Source organism: Patiria miniata, unplaced genomic scaffold (assembly GCF_015706575.1).
Source record: "Patiria miniata isolate m_02_andy unplaced genomic scaffold, ASM1570657v1 HiC_scaffold_8, whole genome shotgun sequence".
Lineage (NCBI taxonomy): Eukaryota > Metazoa > Echinodermata > Asteroidea > Valvatida > Asterinidae > Patiria > Patiria miniata.
This window is the reverse complement of record NW_024037075.1, coordinates 6260409-6279421: the sequence shown is the minus strand read 5'-3', so window position 1 is coordinate 6279421 and position 19013 is coordinate 6260409. Positions and strand designations below refer to the sequence as shown.

The 19013-nt window shown below is 45.6% G+C and overlaps 1 protein-coding gene across 1 annotated transcript in view; it reads right to left on the bottom strand.

Annotated features, from left to right (window-relative positions):
- LOC119719691 overlaps window positions 1-18789 on the bottom strand; it is a 36111-nt gene extending 17322 nt beyond the window's left edge. Inside the window, exons 1-49 of the mRNA XM_038189187.1 lie at window positions 18407-18789; window positions 18120-18279; window positions 17774-17890; window positions 17256-17623; window positions 16930-17089; window positions 16633-16716; window positions 16116-16453; window positions 15829-15988; window positions 15483-15599; window positions 14965-15332; window positions 14639-14798; window positions 14342-14425; window positions 13825-14162; window positions 13538-13697; window positions 13192-13308; window positions 12674-13041; window positions 12348-12507; window positions 12051-12134; window positions 11534-11871; window positions 11247-11406; window positions 10901-11017; window positions 10383-10750; window positions 10057-10216; window positions 9760-9843; window positions 9243-9580; window positions 8956-9115; window positions 8610-8726; window positions 8092-8459; window positions 7766-7925; window positions 7469-7552; window positions 6952-7289; window positions 6665-6824; window positions 6319-6435; window positions 5801-6168; window positions 5475-5634; window positions 5178-5261; window positions 4661-4998; window positions 4374-4533; window positions 4028-4144; window positions 3510-3877; window positions 3184-3343; window positions 2887-2970; window positions 2370-2707; window positions 2083-2242; window positions 1737-1853; window positions 1219-1586; window positions 893-1052; window positions 596-679; window positions 79-416 (exon numbers count right to left, since the gene is read on the bottom strand). Of these exons, the coding sequence (XP_038045115.1) occupies window positions 79-416; window positions 596-679; window positions 893-1052; window positions 1219-1586; window positions 1737-1853; window positions 2083-2242; window positions 2370-2707; window positions 2887-2970; window positions 3184-3343; window positions 3510-3877; window positions 4028-4144; window positions 4374-4533; window positions 4661-4998; window positions 5178-5261; window positions 5475-5634; window positions 5801-6168; window positions 6319-6435; window positions 6665-6824; window positions 6952-7289; window positions 7469-7552; window positions 7766-7925; window positions 8092-8459; window positions 8610-8726; window positions 8956-9115; window positions 9243-9580; window positions 9760-9843; window positions 10057-10216; window positions 10383-10750; window positions 10901-11017; window positions 11247-11406; window positions 11534-11871; window positions 12051-12134; window positions 12348-12507; window positions 12674-13041; window positions 13192-13308; window positions 13538-13697; window positions 13825-14162; window positions 14342-14425; window positions 14639-14798; window positions 14965-15332; window positions 15483-15599; window positions 15829-15988; window positions 16116-16453; window positions 16633-16716; window positions 16930-17089; window positions 17256-17623; window positions 17774-17890; window positions 18120-18279; window positions 18407-18727 (10137 nt within the window). The 5' untranslated portion in view covers window positions 18728-18789. The remainder of the gene's footprint in view (window positions 1-78; window positions 417-595; window positions 680-892; window positions 1053-1218; window positions 1587-1736; window positions 1854-2082; window positions 2243-2369; window positions 2708-2886; window positions 2971-3183; window positions 3344-3509; window positions 3878-4027; window positions 4145-4373; window positions 4534-4660; window positions 4999-5177; window positions 5262-5474; window positions 5635-5800; window positions 6169-6318; window positions 6436-6664; window positions 6825-6951; window positions 7290-7468; window positions 7553-7765; window positions 7926-8091; window positions 8460-8609; window positions 8727-8955; window positions 9116-9242; window positions 9581-9759; window positions 9844-10056; window positions 10217-10382; window positions 10751-10900; window positions 11018-11246; window positions 11407-11533; window positions 11872-12050; window positions 12135-12347; window positions 12508-12673; window positions 13042-13191; window positions 13309-13537; window positions 13698-13824; window positions 14163-14341; window positions 14426-14638; window positions 14799-14964; window positions 15333-15482; window positions 15600-15828; window positions 15989-16115; window positions 16454-16632; window positions 16717-16929; window positions 17090-17255; window positions 17624-17773; window positions 17891-18119; window positions 18280-18406) is intronic.
- Between the last annotated feature and the right edge of the window lie 224 nt (window positions 18790-19013).

Here is a 19013-nt window from a genome sequence, read left to right as displayed (position 1 = left end):
TGAGATACTGGACAACTGGGAAAGCAAAGTGGGCAAAGTGAGTGTAACCCGATTCTGTTGATTTGGGGGCTTTCTTACCTTCTTTTGAGTAGTGTCCCCTTCCAAAACGGGCGTGAAGTCGCTATCTCCTGGCTTCTTAACAAGCAAAGTCAGAGTGATTTCAAGAGGCGTAATTTCTTCTCCAGCACCTGTCGGAGTGGTGGAGGATATTGTGGATTGCAGCCTGAACCTGATGGCTCTGGCAATGACACGTCCATTGAAATCACTGTCTAGACTGGAAGGCTCTTCTGCTTCCGGAGTGATGGGAAGGTCTGTCAGTTGGATGTCACCTTTGGTTTTGTCCGGCAACACTGAACCTCTACCTCTGACATCCGACAAAAGTCCAGACTCGCTATCCATGGATTCCAGACAGTACCCTGCAGGGAGAAAACAGGGCTTCCGTCAAGACACAGCCAACGATTTGGGTCAAGTGGGATATAAACTGCAAACGTTTCCAGGCACCAGACAGAACCCATTTCCAACACAAGCAAAACCTATGGAGATGTCGATGCAAAAGAGTTGGCAATTTAATCTTCAATGACTGGGCCTGCTTTACCTTGGGTTGTTGATGAGGGAGGAGTCGTGGTTATCAGAGTGGTGGTGACACTGGTGGTTCTTGTCGTCGGCTGAGTGGTGTATTCTATGCAAAATGGTAATAATGTTGAGAAATGTGTATTTAAAGCATAAAGTCTTTGACAGAATAGTCTGCGAGGAAACAAAATTACATCTTTTGGTGGTTTATTTAGATCGCCTGAACGGTGACATTCGGATGTTGGTGCCGAATAACAGGACAAAGTGTTCTGAATATATCTTTCGAGTTTTAGACAATAAAAGAACATTTCTAAAGGTCTACCTTTGATGCAACCCAGAACATGTAACTCAAATGTTGTTGCGTCATCGTCACTGACAGACTGGAATTGTACGCGCAGTTCAGTGATGCCATCCAGTGTGTCTTCATCTATCGGCAAGTACTTGATTTCGGGTTGGTCTCCTTCCAGACGGACAGTTATCAACTGGAAAAGATGGGAGAAAAATGCCCTGGTCAGTACATTGGTCAGTGTTGGGCTTGAGAAGAAAAACAGGAGCCTGGATGTAAACAACTGAGCGAAACAAAATCAAGGACACAAGCTGGTCGTAGAAAGAAGCAATGCCAAGTGTTTAACACGGCTGTATTAATACCTTGGGCTGGTTGGTGTTATCATCAACCAGTGTAGTGAATTCATCATCGTCGGGCTTCTTGGTGGACAGAGTGAGGGTGACCTCAGTCAGCCTCTCCCCTGCAGCAGTCCTGGATGTGGTTGTGCTTGCTGCTGGCTGACCCGTGGGTGCACTTGTTGCTTGAGGAGAACGCGAGGCTAAGACTACTGCTGTGACCTTGATGGGTTGACGGAAGAGGAGCTCTACGCTGGGGATATCACTTGAGCTTGGGTCAATTGGCAACTGGGTGATTGTCAAGTAGGAGGTCTGACTATCAATTGTGAGATCTCCAGCCGCCTTAACTTCAGGTTCAAGTCCCTTTTCCCCATCCATGGGCTCTAGACAGTAACCTGCATTGAGAATATCCAGAAACGGTTGGTAAATGCAGAAAAGAAAGCACTGACATGCGTAATTTCGGGTGGAAAAAGCTTGATGAGAGGTGGTATGGAAATGTCCGAGGGTGATAATTTTAGTAAAAAGTTCACGTCCACACTATTCACCTGGAGTAGTTGACATTTGTGACGTCGTGGTTCGGGAGCTTGTTGTTTCTTCGCTGACAGTTGTTGTCGGTGTTGTGACAGTGGTGACTTTAGTGGTCATTTCAGTTGTTGTGTATTCTAAAGAATGCAAACACAAATATGTACTTGGATGAGCCGATGAAAAAGATACCTTGCATTTTGCAAGTAGTGAGACCTTTGGCCCGAGGTCATATCATCAAACTGTTTTTTTCCGTGCAACTTGCAAGGTTCAACTTCAGACAAAATGTACTTGATGAAACCGTAAATAACATATAAAAAAGCCAACAAGCAAAACAAACACATGAAAATAACCTTTAGGGCAGCCTACCTTCTGCACATCCCAGAACCTCCACTTGCAGTCTTGCTGATTCACCACCGGTCACAGTTTGGAACTCAATACGCAACTGCTCAATGCCCTTCAGAGCTGTGTCATCGCTCGGGAGCAGCAGTCTCTCAGGCAAGTCGCTGTCAAGGGTGACTCTGAAAATCTGTGCAATGAAGAGGACCAAACATGCTTAGAATTTAGTCATTTAGAAATGAGATACTGGACAACTGGGAAAGCAAAGTGGGCAAAGTGAGTGTAACCCGATTCTGTTGATTTGGGGGCTTTCTTACCTTCTTTTGAGTAGTGTCCCCTTCCAAAACGGGCGTGAAGTCGCTATCTCCTGGCTTCTTAACAAGCAAAGTCAGAGTGATTTCAAGAGGCGTAATTTCTTCTCCAGCACCTGTCGGAGTGGTGGAGGATATTGTGGATTGCAGCCTGAACCTGATGGCTCTGGCAATGACACGTCCATTGAAATCACTGTCTAGACTGGAAGGCTCTTCTGCTTCCGGAGTGATGGGAAGGTCTGTCAGTTGGATGTCACCTTTGGTTTTGTCCGGCAACACTGAACCTCTACCTCTGACATCCGACAAAAGTCCAGACTCGCTATCCATGGATTCCAGACAGTACCCTGCAGGGAGAAAACAGGGCTTCCGTCAAGACACAGCCAACGATTTGGGTCAAGTGGGATATAAACTGCAAACGTTTCCAGGCACCAGACAGAACCCATTTCCAACACAAGCAAAACCTATGGAGATGTCGATGCAAAAGAGTTGGCAATTTAATCTTCAATGACTGGGCCTGCTTTACCTTGGGTTGTTGATGAGGGAGGAGTCGTGGTTATCAGAGTGGTGGTGACACTGGTGGTTCTTGTCGTCGGCTGAGTGGTGTATTCTATGCAAAATGGTAATAATGTTGAGAAATGTGTATTTAAAGCATAAAGTCTTTGACAGAATAGTCTGCGAGGAAACAAAATTACATCTTTTGGTGGTTTATTTAGATCGCCTGAACGGTGACATTCGGATGTTGGTGCCGAATAACAGGACAAAGTGTTCTGAAGATATCTTTCGAGTTTTAGACAATAAAAGAACATTTCTAAAGGTCTACCTTTGATGCAACCCAGAACATGTAACTCAAATGTTGTTGCGTCATCGTCACTGACAGACTGGAATTGTACGCGCAGTTCAGTGATGCCATCCAGTGTGTCTTCATCTATCGGCAAGTACTTGATTTCGGGTTGGTCTCCTTCCAGACGGACAGTTATCAACTGGAAAAGATGGGAGAAAAATGCCCTGGTCAGTACATTGGTCAGTGTTGGGCTTGAGAAGAAAAACAGGAGCCTGGATGTAAACAACTGAGCGAAACAAAATCAAGGACACAAGCTGGTCGTAGAAAGAAGCAATGCCAAGTGTTTAACACGGCTGTATTAATACCTTGGGCTGGTTGGTGTTATCATCAACCAGTGTAGTGAATTCATCATCGTCGGGCTTCTTGGTGGACAGAGTGAGGGTGACCTCAGTCAGCCTCTCCCCTGCAGCAGTCCTGGATGTGGTTGTGCTTGCTGCTGGCTGACCCGTGGGTGCACTTGTTGCTTGAGGAGAACGCGAGGCTAAGACTACTGCTGTGACCTTGATGGGTTGACGGAAGAGGAGCTCTACGCTGGGGATATCACTTGAGCTTGGGTCAATTGGCAACTGGGTGATTGTCAAGTAGGAGGTCTGACTATCAATTGTGAGATCTCCAGCCGCCTTAACTTCAGGTTCAAGTCCCTTTTCCCCATCCATGGGCTCTAGACAGTAACCTGCATTGAGAATATCCAGAAACGGTTGGTAAATGCAGAAAAGAAAGCACTGACATGCGTAATTTCGGGTGGAAAAAGCTTGATGAGAGGTGGTATGGAAATGTCCGAGGGTGATAATTTTAGTAAAAAGTTCACGTCCACACTATTCACCTGGAGTAGTTGACATTTGTGACGTCGTGGTTCGGGAGCTTGTTGTTTCTTCGCTGACAGTTGTTGTCGGTGTTGTGACAGTGGTGACTTTAGTGGTCATTTCAGTTGTTGTGTATTCTAAAGAATGCAAACACAAATATGTACTTGGATGAGCCGATGAAAAAGATACCTTGCATTTTGCAAGTAGTGAGACCTTTGGCCCGAGGTCATATCATCAAACTGTTTTTTTCCGTGCAACTTGCAAGGTTCAACTTCAGACAAAATGTACTTGATGAAACCGTAAATAACATATAAAAAAGCCAACAAGCAAAACAAACACATGAAAATAACCTTTAGGGCAGCCTACCTTCTGCACATCCCAGAACCTCCACTTGCAGTCTTGCTGATTCACCACCGGTCACAGTTTGGAACTCAATACGCAACTGCTCAATGCCCTTCAGAGCTGTGTCATCGCTCGGGAGCAGCAGTCTCTCAGGCAAGTCGCTGTCAAGGGTGACTCTGAAAATCTGTGCAATGAAGAGGACCAAACATGCTTAGAATTTAGTCATTTAGAAATGAGATACTGGACAACTGGGAAAGCAAAGTGGGCAAAGTGAGTGTAACCCGATTCTGTTGATTTGGGGGCTTTCTTACCTTCTTTTGAGTAGTGTCCCCTTCCAAAACGGGCGTGAAGTCGCTATCTCCTGGCTTCTTAACAAGCAAAGTCAGAGTGATTTCAAGAGGCGTAATTTCTTCTCCAGCACCTGTCGGAGTGGTGGAGGATATTGTGGATTGCAGCCTGAACCTGATGGCTCTGGCAATGACACGTCCATTGAAATCACTGTCTAGACTGGAAGGCTCTTCTGCTTCCGGAGTGATGGGAAGGTCTGTCAGTTGGATGTCACCTTTGGTTTTGTCCGGCAACACTGAACCTCTACCTCTGACATCCGACAAAAGTCCAGACTCGCTATCCATGGATTCCAGACAGTACCCTGCAGGGAGAAAACAGGGCTTCCGTCAAGACACAGCCAACGATTTGGGTCAAGTGGGATATAAACTGCAAACGTTTCCAGGCACCAGACAGAACCCATTTCCAACACAAGCAAAACCTATGGAGATGTCGATGCAAAAGAGTTGGCAATTTAATCTTCAATGACTGGGCCTGCTTTACCTTGGGTTGTTGATGAGGGAGGAGTCGTGGTTATCAGAGTGGTGGTGACACTGGTGGTTCTTGTCGTCGGCTGAGTGGTGTATTCTATGCAAAATGGTAATAATGTTGAGAAATGTGTATTTAAAGCATAAAGTCTTTGACAGAATAGTCTGCGAGGAAACAAAATTACATCTTTTGGTGGTTTATTTAGATCGCCTGAACGGTGACATTCGGATGTTGGTGCCGAATAACAGGACAAAGTGTTCTGAATATATCTTTCGAGTTTTAGACAATAAAAGAACATTTCTAAAGGTCTACCTTTGATGCAACCCAGAACATGTAACTCAAATGTTGTTGCGTCATCGTCACTGACAGACTGGAATTGTACGCGCAGTTCAGTGATGCCATCCAGTGTGTCTTCATCTATCGGCAAGTACTTGATTTCGGGTTGGTCTCCTTCCAGACGGACAGTTATCAACTGGAAAAGATGGGAGAAAAATGCCCTGGTCAGTACATTGGTCAGTGTTGGGCTTGAGAAGAAAAACAGGAGCCTGGATGTAAACAACTGAGCGAAACAAAATCAAGGACACAAGCTGGTCGTAGAAAGAAGCAATGCCAAGTGTTTAACACGGCTGTATTAATACCTTGGGCTGGTTGGTGTTATCATCAACCAGTGTAGTGAATTCATCATCGTCGGGCTTCTTGGTGGACAGAGTGAGGGTGACCTCAGTCAGCCTCTCCCCTGCAGCAGTCCTGGATGTGGTTGTGCTTGCTGCTGGCTGACCCGTGGGTGCACTTGTTGCTTGAGGAGAACGCGAGGCTAAGACTACTGCTGTGACCTTGATGGGTTGACGGAAGAGGAGCTCTACGCTGGGGATATCACTTGAGCTTGGGTCAATTGGCAACTGGGTGATTGTCAAGTAGGAGGTCTGACTATCAATTGTGAGATCTCCAGCCGCCTTAACTTCAGGTTCAAGTCCCTTTTCCCCATCCATGGGCTCTAGACAGTAACCTGCATTGAGAATATCCAGAAACGGTTGGTAAATGCAGAAAAGAAAGCACTGACATGCGTAATTTCGGGTGGAAAAAGCTTGATGAGAGGTGGTATGGAAATGTCCGAGGGTGATAATTTTAGTAAAAAGTTCACGTCCACACTATTCACCTGGAGTAGTTGACATTTGTGACGTCGTGGTTCGGGAGCTTGTTGTTTCTTCGCTGACAGTTGTTGTCGGTGTTGTGACAGTGGTGACTTTAGTGGTCATTTCAGTTGTTGTGTATTCTAAAGAATGCAAACACAAATATGTACTTGGATGAGCCGATGAAAAAGATACCTTGCATTTTGCAAGTAGTGAGACCTTTGGCCCGAGGTCATATCATCAAACTGTTTTTTTCCGTGCAACTTGCAAGGTTCAACTTCAGACAAAATGTACTTGATGAAACCGTAAATAACATATAAAAAAGCCAACAAGCAAAACAAACACATGAAAATAACCTTTAGGGCAGCCTACCTTCTGCACATCCCAGAACCTCCACTTGCAGTCTTGCTGATTCACCACCGGTCACAGTTTGGAACTCAATACGCAACTGCTCAATGCCCTTCAGAGCTGTGTCATCGCTCGGGAGCAGCAGTCTCTCAGGCAAGTCGCTGTCAAGGGTGACTCTGAAAATCTGTGCAATGAAGAGGACCAAACATGCTTAGAATTTAGTCATTTAGAAATGAGATACTGGACAACTGGGAAAGCAAAGTGGGCAAAGTGAGTGTAACCCGATTCTGTTGATTTGGGGGCTTTCTTACCTTCTTTTGAGTAGTGTCCCCTTCCAAAACGGGCGTGAAGTCGCTATCTCCTGGCTTCTTAACAAGCAAAGTCAGAGTGATTTCAAGAGGCGTAATTTCTTCTCCAGCACCTGTCGGAGTGGTGGAGGATATTGTGGATTGCAGCCTGAACCTGATGGCTCTGGCAATGACACGTCCATTGAAATCACTGTCTAGACTGGAAGGCTCTTCTGCTTCCGGAGTGATGGGAAGGTCTGTCAGTTGGATGTCACCTTTGGTTTTGTCCGGCAACACTGAACCTCTACCTCTGACATCCGACAAAAGTCCAGACTCGCTATCCATGGATTCCAGACAGTACCCTGCAGGGAGAAAACAGGGCTTCCGTCAAGACACAGCCAACGATTTGGGTCAAGTGGGATATAAACTGCAAACGTTTCCAGGCACCAGACAGAACCCATTTCCAACACAAGCAAAACCTATGGAGATGTCGATGCAAAAGAGTTGGCAATTTAATCTTCAATGACTGGGCCTGCTTTACCTTGGGTTGTTGATGAGGGAGGAGTCGTGGTTATCAGAGTGGTGGTGACACTGGTGGTTCTTGTCGTCGGCTGAGTGGTGTATTCTATGCAAAATGGTAATAATGTTGAGAAATGTGTATTTAAAGCATAAAGTCTTTGACAGAATAGTCTGCGAGGAAACAAAATTACATCTTTTGGTGGTTTATTTAGATCGCCTGAACGGTGACATTCGGATGTTGGTGCCGAATAACAGGACAAAGTGTTCTGAATATATCTTTCGAGTTTTAGACAATAAAAGAACATTTCTAAAGGTCTACCTTTGATGCAACCCAGAACATGTAACTCAAATGTTGTTGCGTCATCGTCACTGACAGACTGGAATTGTACGCGCAGTTCAGTGATGCCATCCAGTGTGTCTTCATCTATCGGCAAGTACTTGATTTCGGGTTGGTCTCCTTCCAGACGGACAGTTATCAACTGGAAAAGATGGGAGAAAAATGCCCTGGTCAGTACATTGGTCAGTGTTGGGCTTGAGAAGAAAAACAGGAGCCTGGATGTAAACAACTGAGCGAAACAAAATCAAGGACACAAGCTGGTCGTAGAAAGAAGCAATGCCAAGTGTTTAACACGGCTGTATTAATACCTTGGGCTGGTTGGTGTTATCATCAACCAGTGTAGTGAATTCATCATCGTCGGGCTTCTTGGTGGACAGAGTGAGGGTGACCTCAGTCAGCCTCTCCCCTGCAGCAGTCCTGGATGTGGTTGTGCTTGCTGCTGGCTGACCCGTGGGTGCACTTGTTGCTTGAGGAGAACGCGAGGCTAAGACTACTGCTGTGACCTTGATGGGTTGACGGAAGAGGAGCTCTACGCTGGGGATATCACTTGAGCTTGGGTCAATTGGCAACTGGGTGATTGTCAAGTAGGAGGTCTGACTATCAATTGTGAGATCTCCAGCCGCCTTAACTTCAGGTTCAAGTCCCTTTTCCCCATCCATGGGCTCTAGACAGTAACCTGCATTGAGAATATCCAGAAACGGTTGGTAAATGCAGAAAAGAAAGCACTGACATGCGTAATTTCGGGTGGAAAAAGCTTGATGAGAGGTGGTATGGAAATGTCCGAGGGTGATAATTTTAGTAAAAAGTTCACGTCCACACTATTCACCTGGAGTAGTTGACATTTGTGACGTCGTGGTTCGGGAGCTTGTTGTTTCTTCGCTGACAGTTGTTGTCGGTGTTGTGACAGTGGTGACTTTAGTGGTCATTTCAGTTGTTGTGTATTCTAAAGAATGCAAACACAAATATGTACTTGGATGAGCCGATGAAAAAGATACCTTGCATTTTGCAAGTAGTGAGACCTTTGGCCCGAGGTCATATCATCAAACTGTTTTTTTCCGTGCAACTTGCAAGGTTCAACTTCAGACAAAATGTACTTGATGAAACCGTAAATAACATATAAAAAAGCCAACAAGCAAAACAAACACATGAAAATAACCTTTAGGGCAGCCTACCTTCTGCACATCCCAGAACCTCCACTTGCAGTCTTGCTGATTCACCACCGGTCACAGTTTGGAACTCAATACGCAACTGCTCAATGCCCTTCAGAGCTGTGTCATCGCTCGGGAGCAGCAGTCTCTCAGGCAAGTCGCTGTCAAGGGTGACTCTGAAAATCTGTGCAATGAAGAGGACCAAACATGCTTAGAATTTAGTCATTTAGAAATGAGATACTGGACAACTGGGAAAGCAAAGTGGGCAAAGTGAGTGTAACCCGATTCTGTTGATTTGGGGGCTTTCTTACCTTCTTTTGAGTAGTGTCCCCTTCCAAAACGGGCGTGAAGTCGCTATCTCCTGGCTTCTTAACAAGCAAAGTCAGAGTGATTTCAAGAGGCGTAATTTCTTCTCCAGCACCTGTCGGAGTGGTGGAGGATATTGTGGATTGCAGCCTGAACCTGATGGCTCTGGCAATGACACGTCCATTGAAATCACTGTCTAGACTGGAAGGCTCTTCTGCTTCCGGAGTGATGGGAAGGTCTGTCAGTTGGATGTCACCTTTGGTTTTGTCCGGCAACACTGAACCTCTACCTCTGACATCCGACAAAAGTCCAGACTCGCTATCCATGGATTCCAGACAGTACCCTGCAGGGAGAAAACAGGGCTTCCGTCAAGACACAGCCAACGATTTGGGTCAAGTGGGATATAAACTGCAAACGTTTCCAGGCACCAGACAGAACCCATTTCCAACACAAGCAAAACCTATGGAGATGTCGATGCAAAAGAGTTGGCAATTTAATCTTCAATGACTGGGCCTGCTTTACCTTGGGTTGTTGATGAGGGAGGAGTCGTGGTTATCAGAGTGGTGGTGACACTGGTGGTTCTTGTCGTCGGCTGAGTGGTGTATTCTATGCAAAATGGTAATAATGTTGAGAAATGTGTATTTAAAGCATAAAGTCTTTGACAGAATAGTCTGCGAGGAAACAAAATTACATCTTTTGGTGGTTTATTTAGATCGCCTGAACGGTGACATTCGGATGTTGGTGCCGAATAACAGGACAAAGTGTTCTGAATATATCTTTCGAGTTTTAGACAATAAAAGAACATTTCTAAAGGTCTACCTTTGATGCAACCCAGAACATGTAACTCAAATGTTGTTGCGTCATCGTCACTGACAGACTGGAATTGTACGCGCAGTTCAGTGATGCCATCCAGTGTGTCTTCATCTATCGGCAAGTACTTGATTTCGGGTTGGTCTCCTTCCAGACGGACAGTTATCAACTGGAAAAGATGGGAGAAAAATGCCCTGGTCAGTACATTGGTCAGTGTTGGGCTTGAGAAGAAAAACAGGAGCCTGGATGTAAACAACTGAGCGAAACAAAATCAAGGACACAAGCTGGTCGTAGAAAGAAGCAATGCCAAGTGTTTAACACGGCTGTATTAATACCTTGGGCTGGTTGGTGTTATCATCAACCAGTGTAGTGAATTCATCATCGTCGGGCTTCTTGGTGGACAGAGTGAGGGTGACCTCAGTCAGCCTCTCCCCTGCAGCAGTCCTGGATGTGGTTGTGCTTGCTGCTGGCTGACCCGTGGGTGCACTTGTTGCTTGAGGAGAACGCGAGGCTAAGACTACTGCTGTGACCTTGATGGGTTGACGGAAGAGGAGCTCTACGCTGGGGATATCACTTGAGCTTGGGTCAATTGGCAACTGGGTGATTGTCAAGTAGGAGGTCTGACTATCAATTGTGAGATCTCCAGCCGCCTTAACTTCAGGTTCAAGTCCCTTTTCCCCATCCATGGGCTCTAGACAGTAACCTGCATTGAGAATATCCAGAAACGGTTGGTAAATGCAGAAAAGAAAGCACTGACATGCGTAATTTCGGGTGGAAAAAGCTTGATGAGAGGTGGTATGGAAATGTCCGAGGGTGATAATTTTAGTAAAAAGTTCACGTCCACACTATTCACCTGGAGTAGTTGACATTTGTGACGTCGTGGTTCGGGAGCTTGTTGTTTCTTCGCTGACAGTTGTTGTCGGTGTTGTGACAGTGGTGACTTTAGTGGTCATTTCAGTTGTTGTGTATTCTAAAGAATGCAAACACAAATATGTACTTGGATGAGCCGATGAAAAAGATACCTTGCATTTTGCAAGTAGTGAGACCTTTGGCCCGAGGTCATATCATCAAACTGTTTTTTTCCGTGCAACTTGCAAGGTTCAACTTCAGACAAAATGTACTTGATGAAACCGTAAATAACATATAAAAAAGCCAACAAGCAAAACAAACACATGAAAATAACCTTTAGGGCAGCCTACCTTCTGCACATCCCAGAACCTCCACTTGCAGTCTTGCTGATTCACCACCGGTCACAGTTTGGAACTCAATACGCAACTGCTCAATGCCCTTCAGAGCTGTGTCATCGCTCGGGAGCAGCAGTCTCTCAGGCAAGTCGCTGTCAAGGGTGACTCTGAAAATCTGTGCAATGAAGAGGGCCAAACATGCTTAGAATTTAGTCATTTAGAAATGAGATACTGGACAACTGGGAAAGCAAAGTGGGCAAAGTGAGTGTAACCCGATTCTGTTGATTTGGGGGCTTTCTTACCTTCTTTTGAGTAGTGTCCCCTTCCAAAACGGGCGTGAAGTCGCTATCTCCTGGCTTCTTAACAAGCAAAGTCAGAGTGATTTCAAGAGGCGTAATTTCTTCTCCAGCACCTGTCGGAGTGGTGGAGGATATTGTGGATTGCAGCCTGAACCTGATGGCTCTGGCAATGACACGTCCATTGAAATCACTGTCTAGACTGGAAGGCTCTTCTGCTTCCGGAGTGATGGGAAGGTCTGTCAGTTGGATGTCACCTTTGGTTTTGTCCGGCAACACTGAACCTCTACCTCTGACATCCGACAAAAGTCCAGACTCGCTATCCATGGATTCCAGACAGTACCCTGCAGGGAGAAAACAGGGCTTCCGTCAAGACACAGCCAACGATTTGGGTCAAGTGGGATATAAACTGCAAACGTTTCCAGGCACCAGACAGAACCCATTTCCAACACAAGCAAAACCTATGGAGATGTCGATGCAAAAGAGTTGGCAATTTAATCTTCAATGACTGGGCCTGCTTTACCTTGGGTTGTTGATGAGGGAGGAGTCGTGGTTATCAGAGTGGTGGTGACACTGGTGGTTCTTGTCGTCGGCTGAGTGGTGTATTCTATGCAAAATGGTAATAATGTTGAGAAATGTGTATTTAAAGCATAAAGTCTTTGACAGAATAGTCTGCGAGGAAACAAAATTACATCTTTTGGTGGTTTATTTAGATCGCCTGAACGGTGACATTCGGATGTTGGTGCCGAATAACAGGACAAAGTGTTCTGAATATATCTTTCGAGTTTTAGACAATAAAAGAACATTTCTAAAGGTCTACCTTTGATGCAACCCAGAACATGTAACTCAAATGTTGTTGCGTCATCGTCACTGACAGACTGGAATTGTACGCGCAGTTCAGTGATGCCATCCAGTGTGTCTTCATCTATCGGCAAGTACTTGATTTCGGGTTGGTCTCCTTCCAGACGGACAGTTATCAACTGGAAAAGATGGGAGAAAAATGCCCTGGTCAGTACATTGGTCAGTGTTGGGCTTGAGAAGAAAAACAGGAGCCTGGATGTAAACAACTGAGCGAAACAAAATCAAGGACACAAGCTGGTCGTAGAAAGAAGCAATGCCAAGTGTTTAACACGGCTGTATTAATACCTTGGGCTGGTTGGTGTTATCATCAACCAGTGTAGTGAATTCATCATCGTCGGGCTTCTTGGTGGACAGAGTGAGGGTGACCTCAGTCAGCCTCTCCCCTGCAGCAGTCCTGGATGTGGTTGTGCTTGCTGCTGGCTGACCCGTGGGTGCACTTGTTGCTTGAGGAGAACGCGAGGCTAAGACTACTGCTGTGACCTTGATGGGTTGACGGAAGAGGAGCTCTACGCTGGGGATATCACTTGAGCTTGGGTCAATTGGCAACTGGGTGATTGTCAAGTAGGAGGTCTGACTATCAATTGTGAGATCTCCAGCCGCCTTAACTTCAGGTTCAAGTCCCTTTTCCCCATCCATGGGCTCTAGACAGTAACCTGCATTGAGAATATCCAGAAACGGTTGGTAAATGCAGAAAAGAAAGCACTGACATGCGTAATTTCGGGTGGAAAAAGCTTGATGAGAGGTGGTATGGAAATGTCCGAGGGTGATAATTTTAGTAAAAAGTTCACGTCCACACTATTCACCTGGAGTAGTTGACATTTGTGACGTCGTGGTTCGGGAGCTTGTTGTTTCTTCGCTGACAGTTGTTGTCGGTGTTGTGACAGTGGTGACTTTAGTGGTCATTTCAGTTGTTGTGTATTCTAAAGAATGCAAACACAAATATGTACTTGGATGAGCCGATGAAAAAGATACCTTGCATTTTGCAAGTAGTGAGACCTTTGGCCCGAGGTCATATCATCAAACTGTTTTTTTCCGTGCAACTTGCAAGGTTCAACTTCAGACAAAATGTACTTGATGAAACCGTAAATAACATATAAAAAAGCCAACAAGCAAAACAAACACATGAAAATAACCTTTAGGGCAGCCTACCTTCTGCACATCCCAGAACCTCCACTTGCAGTCTTGCTGATTCACCACCGGTCACAGTTTGGAACTCAATACGCAACTGCTCAATGCCCTTCAGAGCTGTGTCATCGCTCGGGAGCAGCAGTCTCTCAGGCAAGTCGCTGTCAAGGGTGACTCTGAAAATCTGTGCAATGAAGAGGGCCAAACATGCTTAGAATTTAGTCATTTAGAAATGAGATACTGGACAACTGGGAAAGCAAAGTGGGCAAAGTGAGTGTAACCCGATTCTGTTGATTTGGGGGCTTTCTTACCTTCTTTTGAGTAGTGTCCCCTTCCAAAACGGGCGTGAAGTCGCTATCTCCTGGCTTCTTTACAAGCAAAGTCAGAGTGATTTCAAGAGGCGTAATTTCTTCTCCAGCACCTGTCGGAGTGGTGGAGGATATTGTGGATTGCAGCCTGAACCTGATGGCTCTGGCAATGACACGTCCATTGAAATCACTGTCTAGACTGGAAGGCTCTTCTGCTTCCGGAGTGATGGGAAGGTCTGTCAGTTGGATGTCACCTTTGGTTTTGTCCGGCAACACTGAACCTCTACCTCTGACATCCGACAAAAGTCCAGACTCGCTATCCATGGATTCCAGACAGTACCCTGCAGGGAGAAAACAGGGCTTCCGTCAAGACACAGCCAACGATTTGGGTCAAGTGGGATATAAACTGCAAACGTTTCCAGGCACCAGACAGAACCCATTTCCAACACAAGCAAAACCTATGGAGATGTCGATGCAAAAGAGTTGGCAATTTAATCTTCAATGACTGGGCCTGCTTTACCTTGGGTTGTTGATGAGGGAGGAGTCGTGGTTATCAGAGTGGTGGTGACACTGGTGGTTCTTGTCGTCGGCTGAGTGGTGTATTCTATGCAAAATGGTAATAATGTTGAGAAATGTGTATTTAAAGCATAAAGTCTTTGACAGAATAGTCTGCGAGGAAACAAAATTACATCTTTTGGTGGTTTATTTAGATCGCCTGAACGGTGACATTCGGATGTTGGTGCCGAATAACAGGACAAAGTGTTCTGAATATATCTTTCGAGTTTTAGACAATAAAAGAACATTTCTAAAGGTCTACCTTTGATGCAACCCAGAACATGTAACTCAAATGTTGTTGCGTCATCGTCACTGACAGACTGGAATTGTACGCGCAGTTCAGTGATGCCATCCAGTGTGTCTTCATCTATCGGCAAGTACTTGATTTCGGGTTGGTCTCCTTCCAGACGGACAGTTATCAACTGGAAAAGATGGGAGAAAAATGCCCTGGTCAGTACATTGGTCAGTGTTGGGCTTGAGAAGAAAAACAGGAGCCTGGATGTAAACAACTGAGCGAAACAAAATCAAGGACACAAGCTGGTCGTAGAAAGAAGCAATGCCAAGTGTTTAACACGGCTGTATTAATACCTTGGGCTGGTTGGTGTTATCATCAACCAGTGTAGTGAATTCATCATCGTCGGGCTTCTTGGTGGACAGAGTGAGGGTGACCTCAGTCAGCCTCTCCCCTGCAGCAGTCCTGGATGTGGTTGTGCTTGCTGCTGGCTGACCCGTGGGTGCACTTGTTGCTTGAGGAGAACGCGAGGCTAAGACTACTGCTGTGACCTTGATGGGTTGACGGAAGAGGAGCTCTACGCTGGGGATATCACTTGAGCTTGGGTCAATTGGCAACTGGGTGATTGTCAAGTAGGAGGTCTGACTATCAATTGTGAGATCTCCAGCCGCCTTAACTTCAGGTTCAAGTCCCTTTTCCCCATCCATGGGCTCTAGACAGTAACCTGCATTGAGAATATCCAGAAACGGTTGGTAAATGCAGAAAAGAAAGCACTGACATGCGTAATTTCGGGTGGAAAAAGCTTGATGAGAGGTGGTATGGAAATGTCCGAGGGTGATAATTTTAGTAAAAAGTTCACGTCCACACTATTCACCTGGAGTAGTTGACATTTGTGACGTCGTGGTTCGGGAGCTTGTTGTTTCTTCGCTGACAGTTGTTGTCGGTGTTGTGACAGTGGTGACTTTAGTGGTCATTTCAGTTGTTGTGTATTCTAAAGAATGCAAACACAAATATGTACTTGGATGAGCCGATGAAAAAGATACCTTGCATTTTGCAAGTAGTGAGACCTTTGGCCCGAGGTCATATCATCAAACTGTTTTTTTCCGTGCAACTTGCAAGGTTCAACTTCAGACAAAATGTACTTGATGAAACCGTAAATAACATATAAAAAAGCCAACAAGCAAAACAAACACATGAAAATAACCTTTAGGGCAGCCTACCTTCTGCACATCCCAGAACCTCCACTTGCAGTCTTGCTGATTCACCACCGGTCACAGTTTGGAACTCAATACGCAACTGCTCAATGCCCTTCAGAGCTGTGTCATCGCTCGGGAGCAGCAGTCTCTCAGGCAAGTCGCTGTCAAGGGTGACTCTGAAAATCTGTGCAATGAAGAGGGCCAAACATGCTTAGAATTTAGTCATTTAGAAATGAGATACTGGACAACTGGGAAAGCAAAGTGGGCAAAGTGAGTGTAACCCGATTCTGTTGATTTGGGGGCTTTCTTACCTTCTTTTGAGTAGTGTCCCCTTCCAAAACGGGCGTGAAGTCGCTATCTCCTGGCTTCTTTACAAGCAAAGTCAGAGTGATTTCAAGAGGCGTAATTTCTTCTCCAGCACCTGTCGGAGTGGTGGAGGATATTGTGGATTGCAGCCTGAACCTGATGGCTCTGGCAATGACACGTCCATTGAAATCACTGTCTAGACTGGAAGGCTCTTCTGCTTCCGGAGTGATGGGAAGGTCTGTCAGTTGGATGTCACCTTTGGTTTTGTCCGGCAACACTGAACCTCTACCTCTGACATCCGACAAAAGTCCAGACTCGCTATCCATGGATTCCAGACAGTACCCTGCAGGGAGAAAACAGGGCTTCCGTCAAGACACAGCCAACGATTTGGGTCAAGTGGGATATAAACTGCAAACGTTTCCAGGCACCAGACAGAACCCATTTCCAACACAAGCAAAACCTATGGAGATGTCGATGCAAAAGAGTTGGCAATTTAATCTTCAATGACTGGGCCTGCTTTACCTTGGGTTGTTGATGAGGGAGGAGTCGTGGTTATCAGAGTGGTGGTGACACTGGTGGTTCTTGTCGTCGGCTGAGTGGTGTATTCTATGCAAAATGGTAATAATGTTGAGAAATGTGTATTTAAAGCATAAAGTCTTTGACAGAATAGTCTGCGAGGAAACAAAATTACATCTTTTGGTGGTTTATTTAGATCGCCTGAACGGTGACATTCGGATGTTGGTGCCGAATAACAGGACAAAGTGTTCTGAATATATCTTTCGAGTTTTAGACAATAAAAGAACATTTCTAAAGGTCTACCTTTGATGCAACCCAGAACATGTAACTCAAATGTTGTTGCGTCATCGTCACTGACAGACTGGAATTGTACGCGCAGTTCAGTGATGCCATCCAGTGTGTCTTCATCTATCGGCAAGTACTTGATTTCGGGTTGGTCTCCTTCCAGACGGACAGTTATCAACTGGAAAAGATGGGAGAAAAATGCCCTGGTCAGTACATTGGTCAGTGTTGGGCTTGAGAAGAAAAACAGGAGCCTGGATGTAAACAACTGAGCGAAACAAAATCAAGGACACAAGCTGGTCGTAGAAAGAAGCAATGCCAAGTGTTTAACACGGCTGTATTAATACCTTGGGCTGGTTGGTGTTATCATCAACCAGTGTAGTGAATTCATCATCGTCGGGCTTCTTGGTGGACAGAGTGAGGGTGACCTCAGTCAGCCTCTCCCCTGCAGCAGTCCTGGATGTGGTTGTGCTTGCTGCTGGCTGACCCGTGGGTGCACTTGTTGCTTGAGGAGAACGCGAGGCTAAGACTACTGCTGTGACCTTGATGGGTTGACGGAAGAGGAGCTCTACGCTGGGGATATCACTTGAGCTTGGGTCAATTGGCAACTGGGTGATTGTCAAGTAGGAGGTCTGACTATCAATTGTGAGATCTCCAGCCGCCTTAACTTCAGGTTCAAGTCCCTTTTCCCCATCCATGGGCTCTAGACAGTAACCTGCATTGAGAATATCCAGAAACGGTTGGTAAATGCAGAAAAGAAAGCACTGACATGCGTAATTTCGGGTGGAAAAAGCTTGATGAGAGGTGGTATGGAAATGTCCGAGGGTGATAATTTTAGTAAAAAGTTCACGTCCACACTATTCACCTGGAGTAGTTGACATTTGTGACGTCGTGGTTCGGGAGCTTGTTGTTTCTTCGCTGACAGTTGTTGTCGGTGTTGTGACAGTGGTGACTTTAGTGGTCATTTCAGTTGTTGTGTATTCTAAAGAATGCAAACACAAATATGTACTTGGATGAGCCGATGAAAAAGATACCTTGCATTTTGCAAGTAGTGAGACCTTTGGCCCGAGGTCATATCATCAAACAGTTTTTTTCCGTGCAACTTGCAAGGTTCAACTTCAGACAAAATGTACTTGATGAAACCGTAAATAACATATAAAAAAGCCAACAAGCAAAACAAACACATGAAAATAACCTTTAGGGCAGCCTACCTTCTGCACATCCCAGAACCTCCACTTGCAGTCTTGCTGATTCACCACCGGTCACAGTTTGGAACTCAATACGCAACTGCTCAATGCCCTTCAGAGCTGTGTCATCGCTCGGGAGCAGCAGTCTCTCAGGCAAGTCGCTGTCAAGGGTGACTCTGAAAATCTGTGCAATGAAGAGGACCAAACATGCTTAGAATTTAGTCATTTAGAAATGAGATACTGGACAACTGGGAAAGCAAAGTGGGCAAAGTGAGTGTAACCCGATTCTGTTGATTTGGGGGCTTTCTTACCTTCTTTTGAGTAGTGTCCCCTTCCAAAACGGGCGTGAAGTCGCTATCTCCTGGCTTCTTAACAAGCAAAGTCAGAGTGATTTCAAGAGGCGTAATTTCTTCTCCAGCACCTGTCGGAGTGGTGGAGGATATTGTGGATTGCAGCCTGAACCTGATGGCTCTGGCAATGACACGTCCATTGAAATCACTGTCTAGACTGGAAGGCTCTTCTGCTTCTGGAGTGATGGGAAGGTCTGTCAGTTGGATGTCACCTTTGGTTTTGTCCGGCAACACTGAACCTCTACCTCTGACATCCGACAAAAGTCCAGACTCGCTATCCATGGATTCCAGACAGTACCCTGCAGGGAGAAAACAGGGCTTCCGTCAAGACACAGCCAACGATTTGGGTCAAGTGGGATATAAACTGCAAACGTTTCCAGGCACCAGACAGAACCCATTTCCAACACAAGCAAAACCTATGGAGATGTCGATGCAAAAGAGTTGGCAATTTAATCTTCAATGACTGGGCCTGCTTTACCTTGGGTTGTTGATGAGGGAGAAGTCGTGGTTATCAGAGTGGTGGTGACACTGGTGGTTCTTGTCGTCGGCTGAGTGGTGTATTCTATGC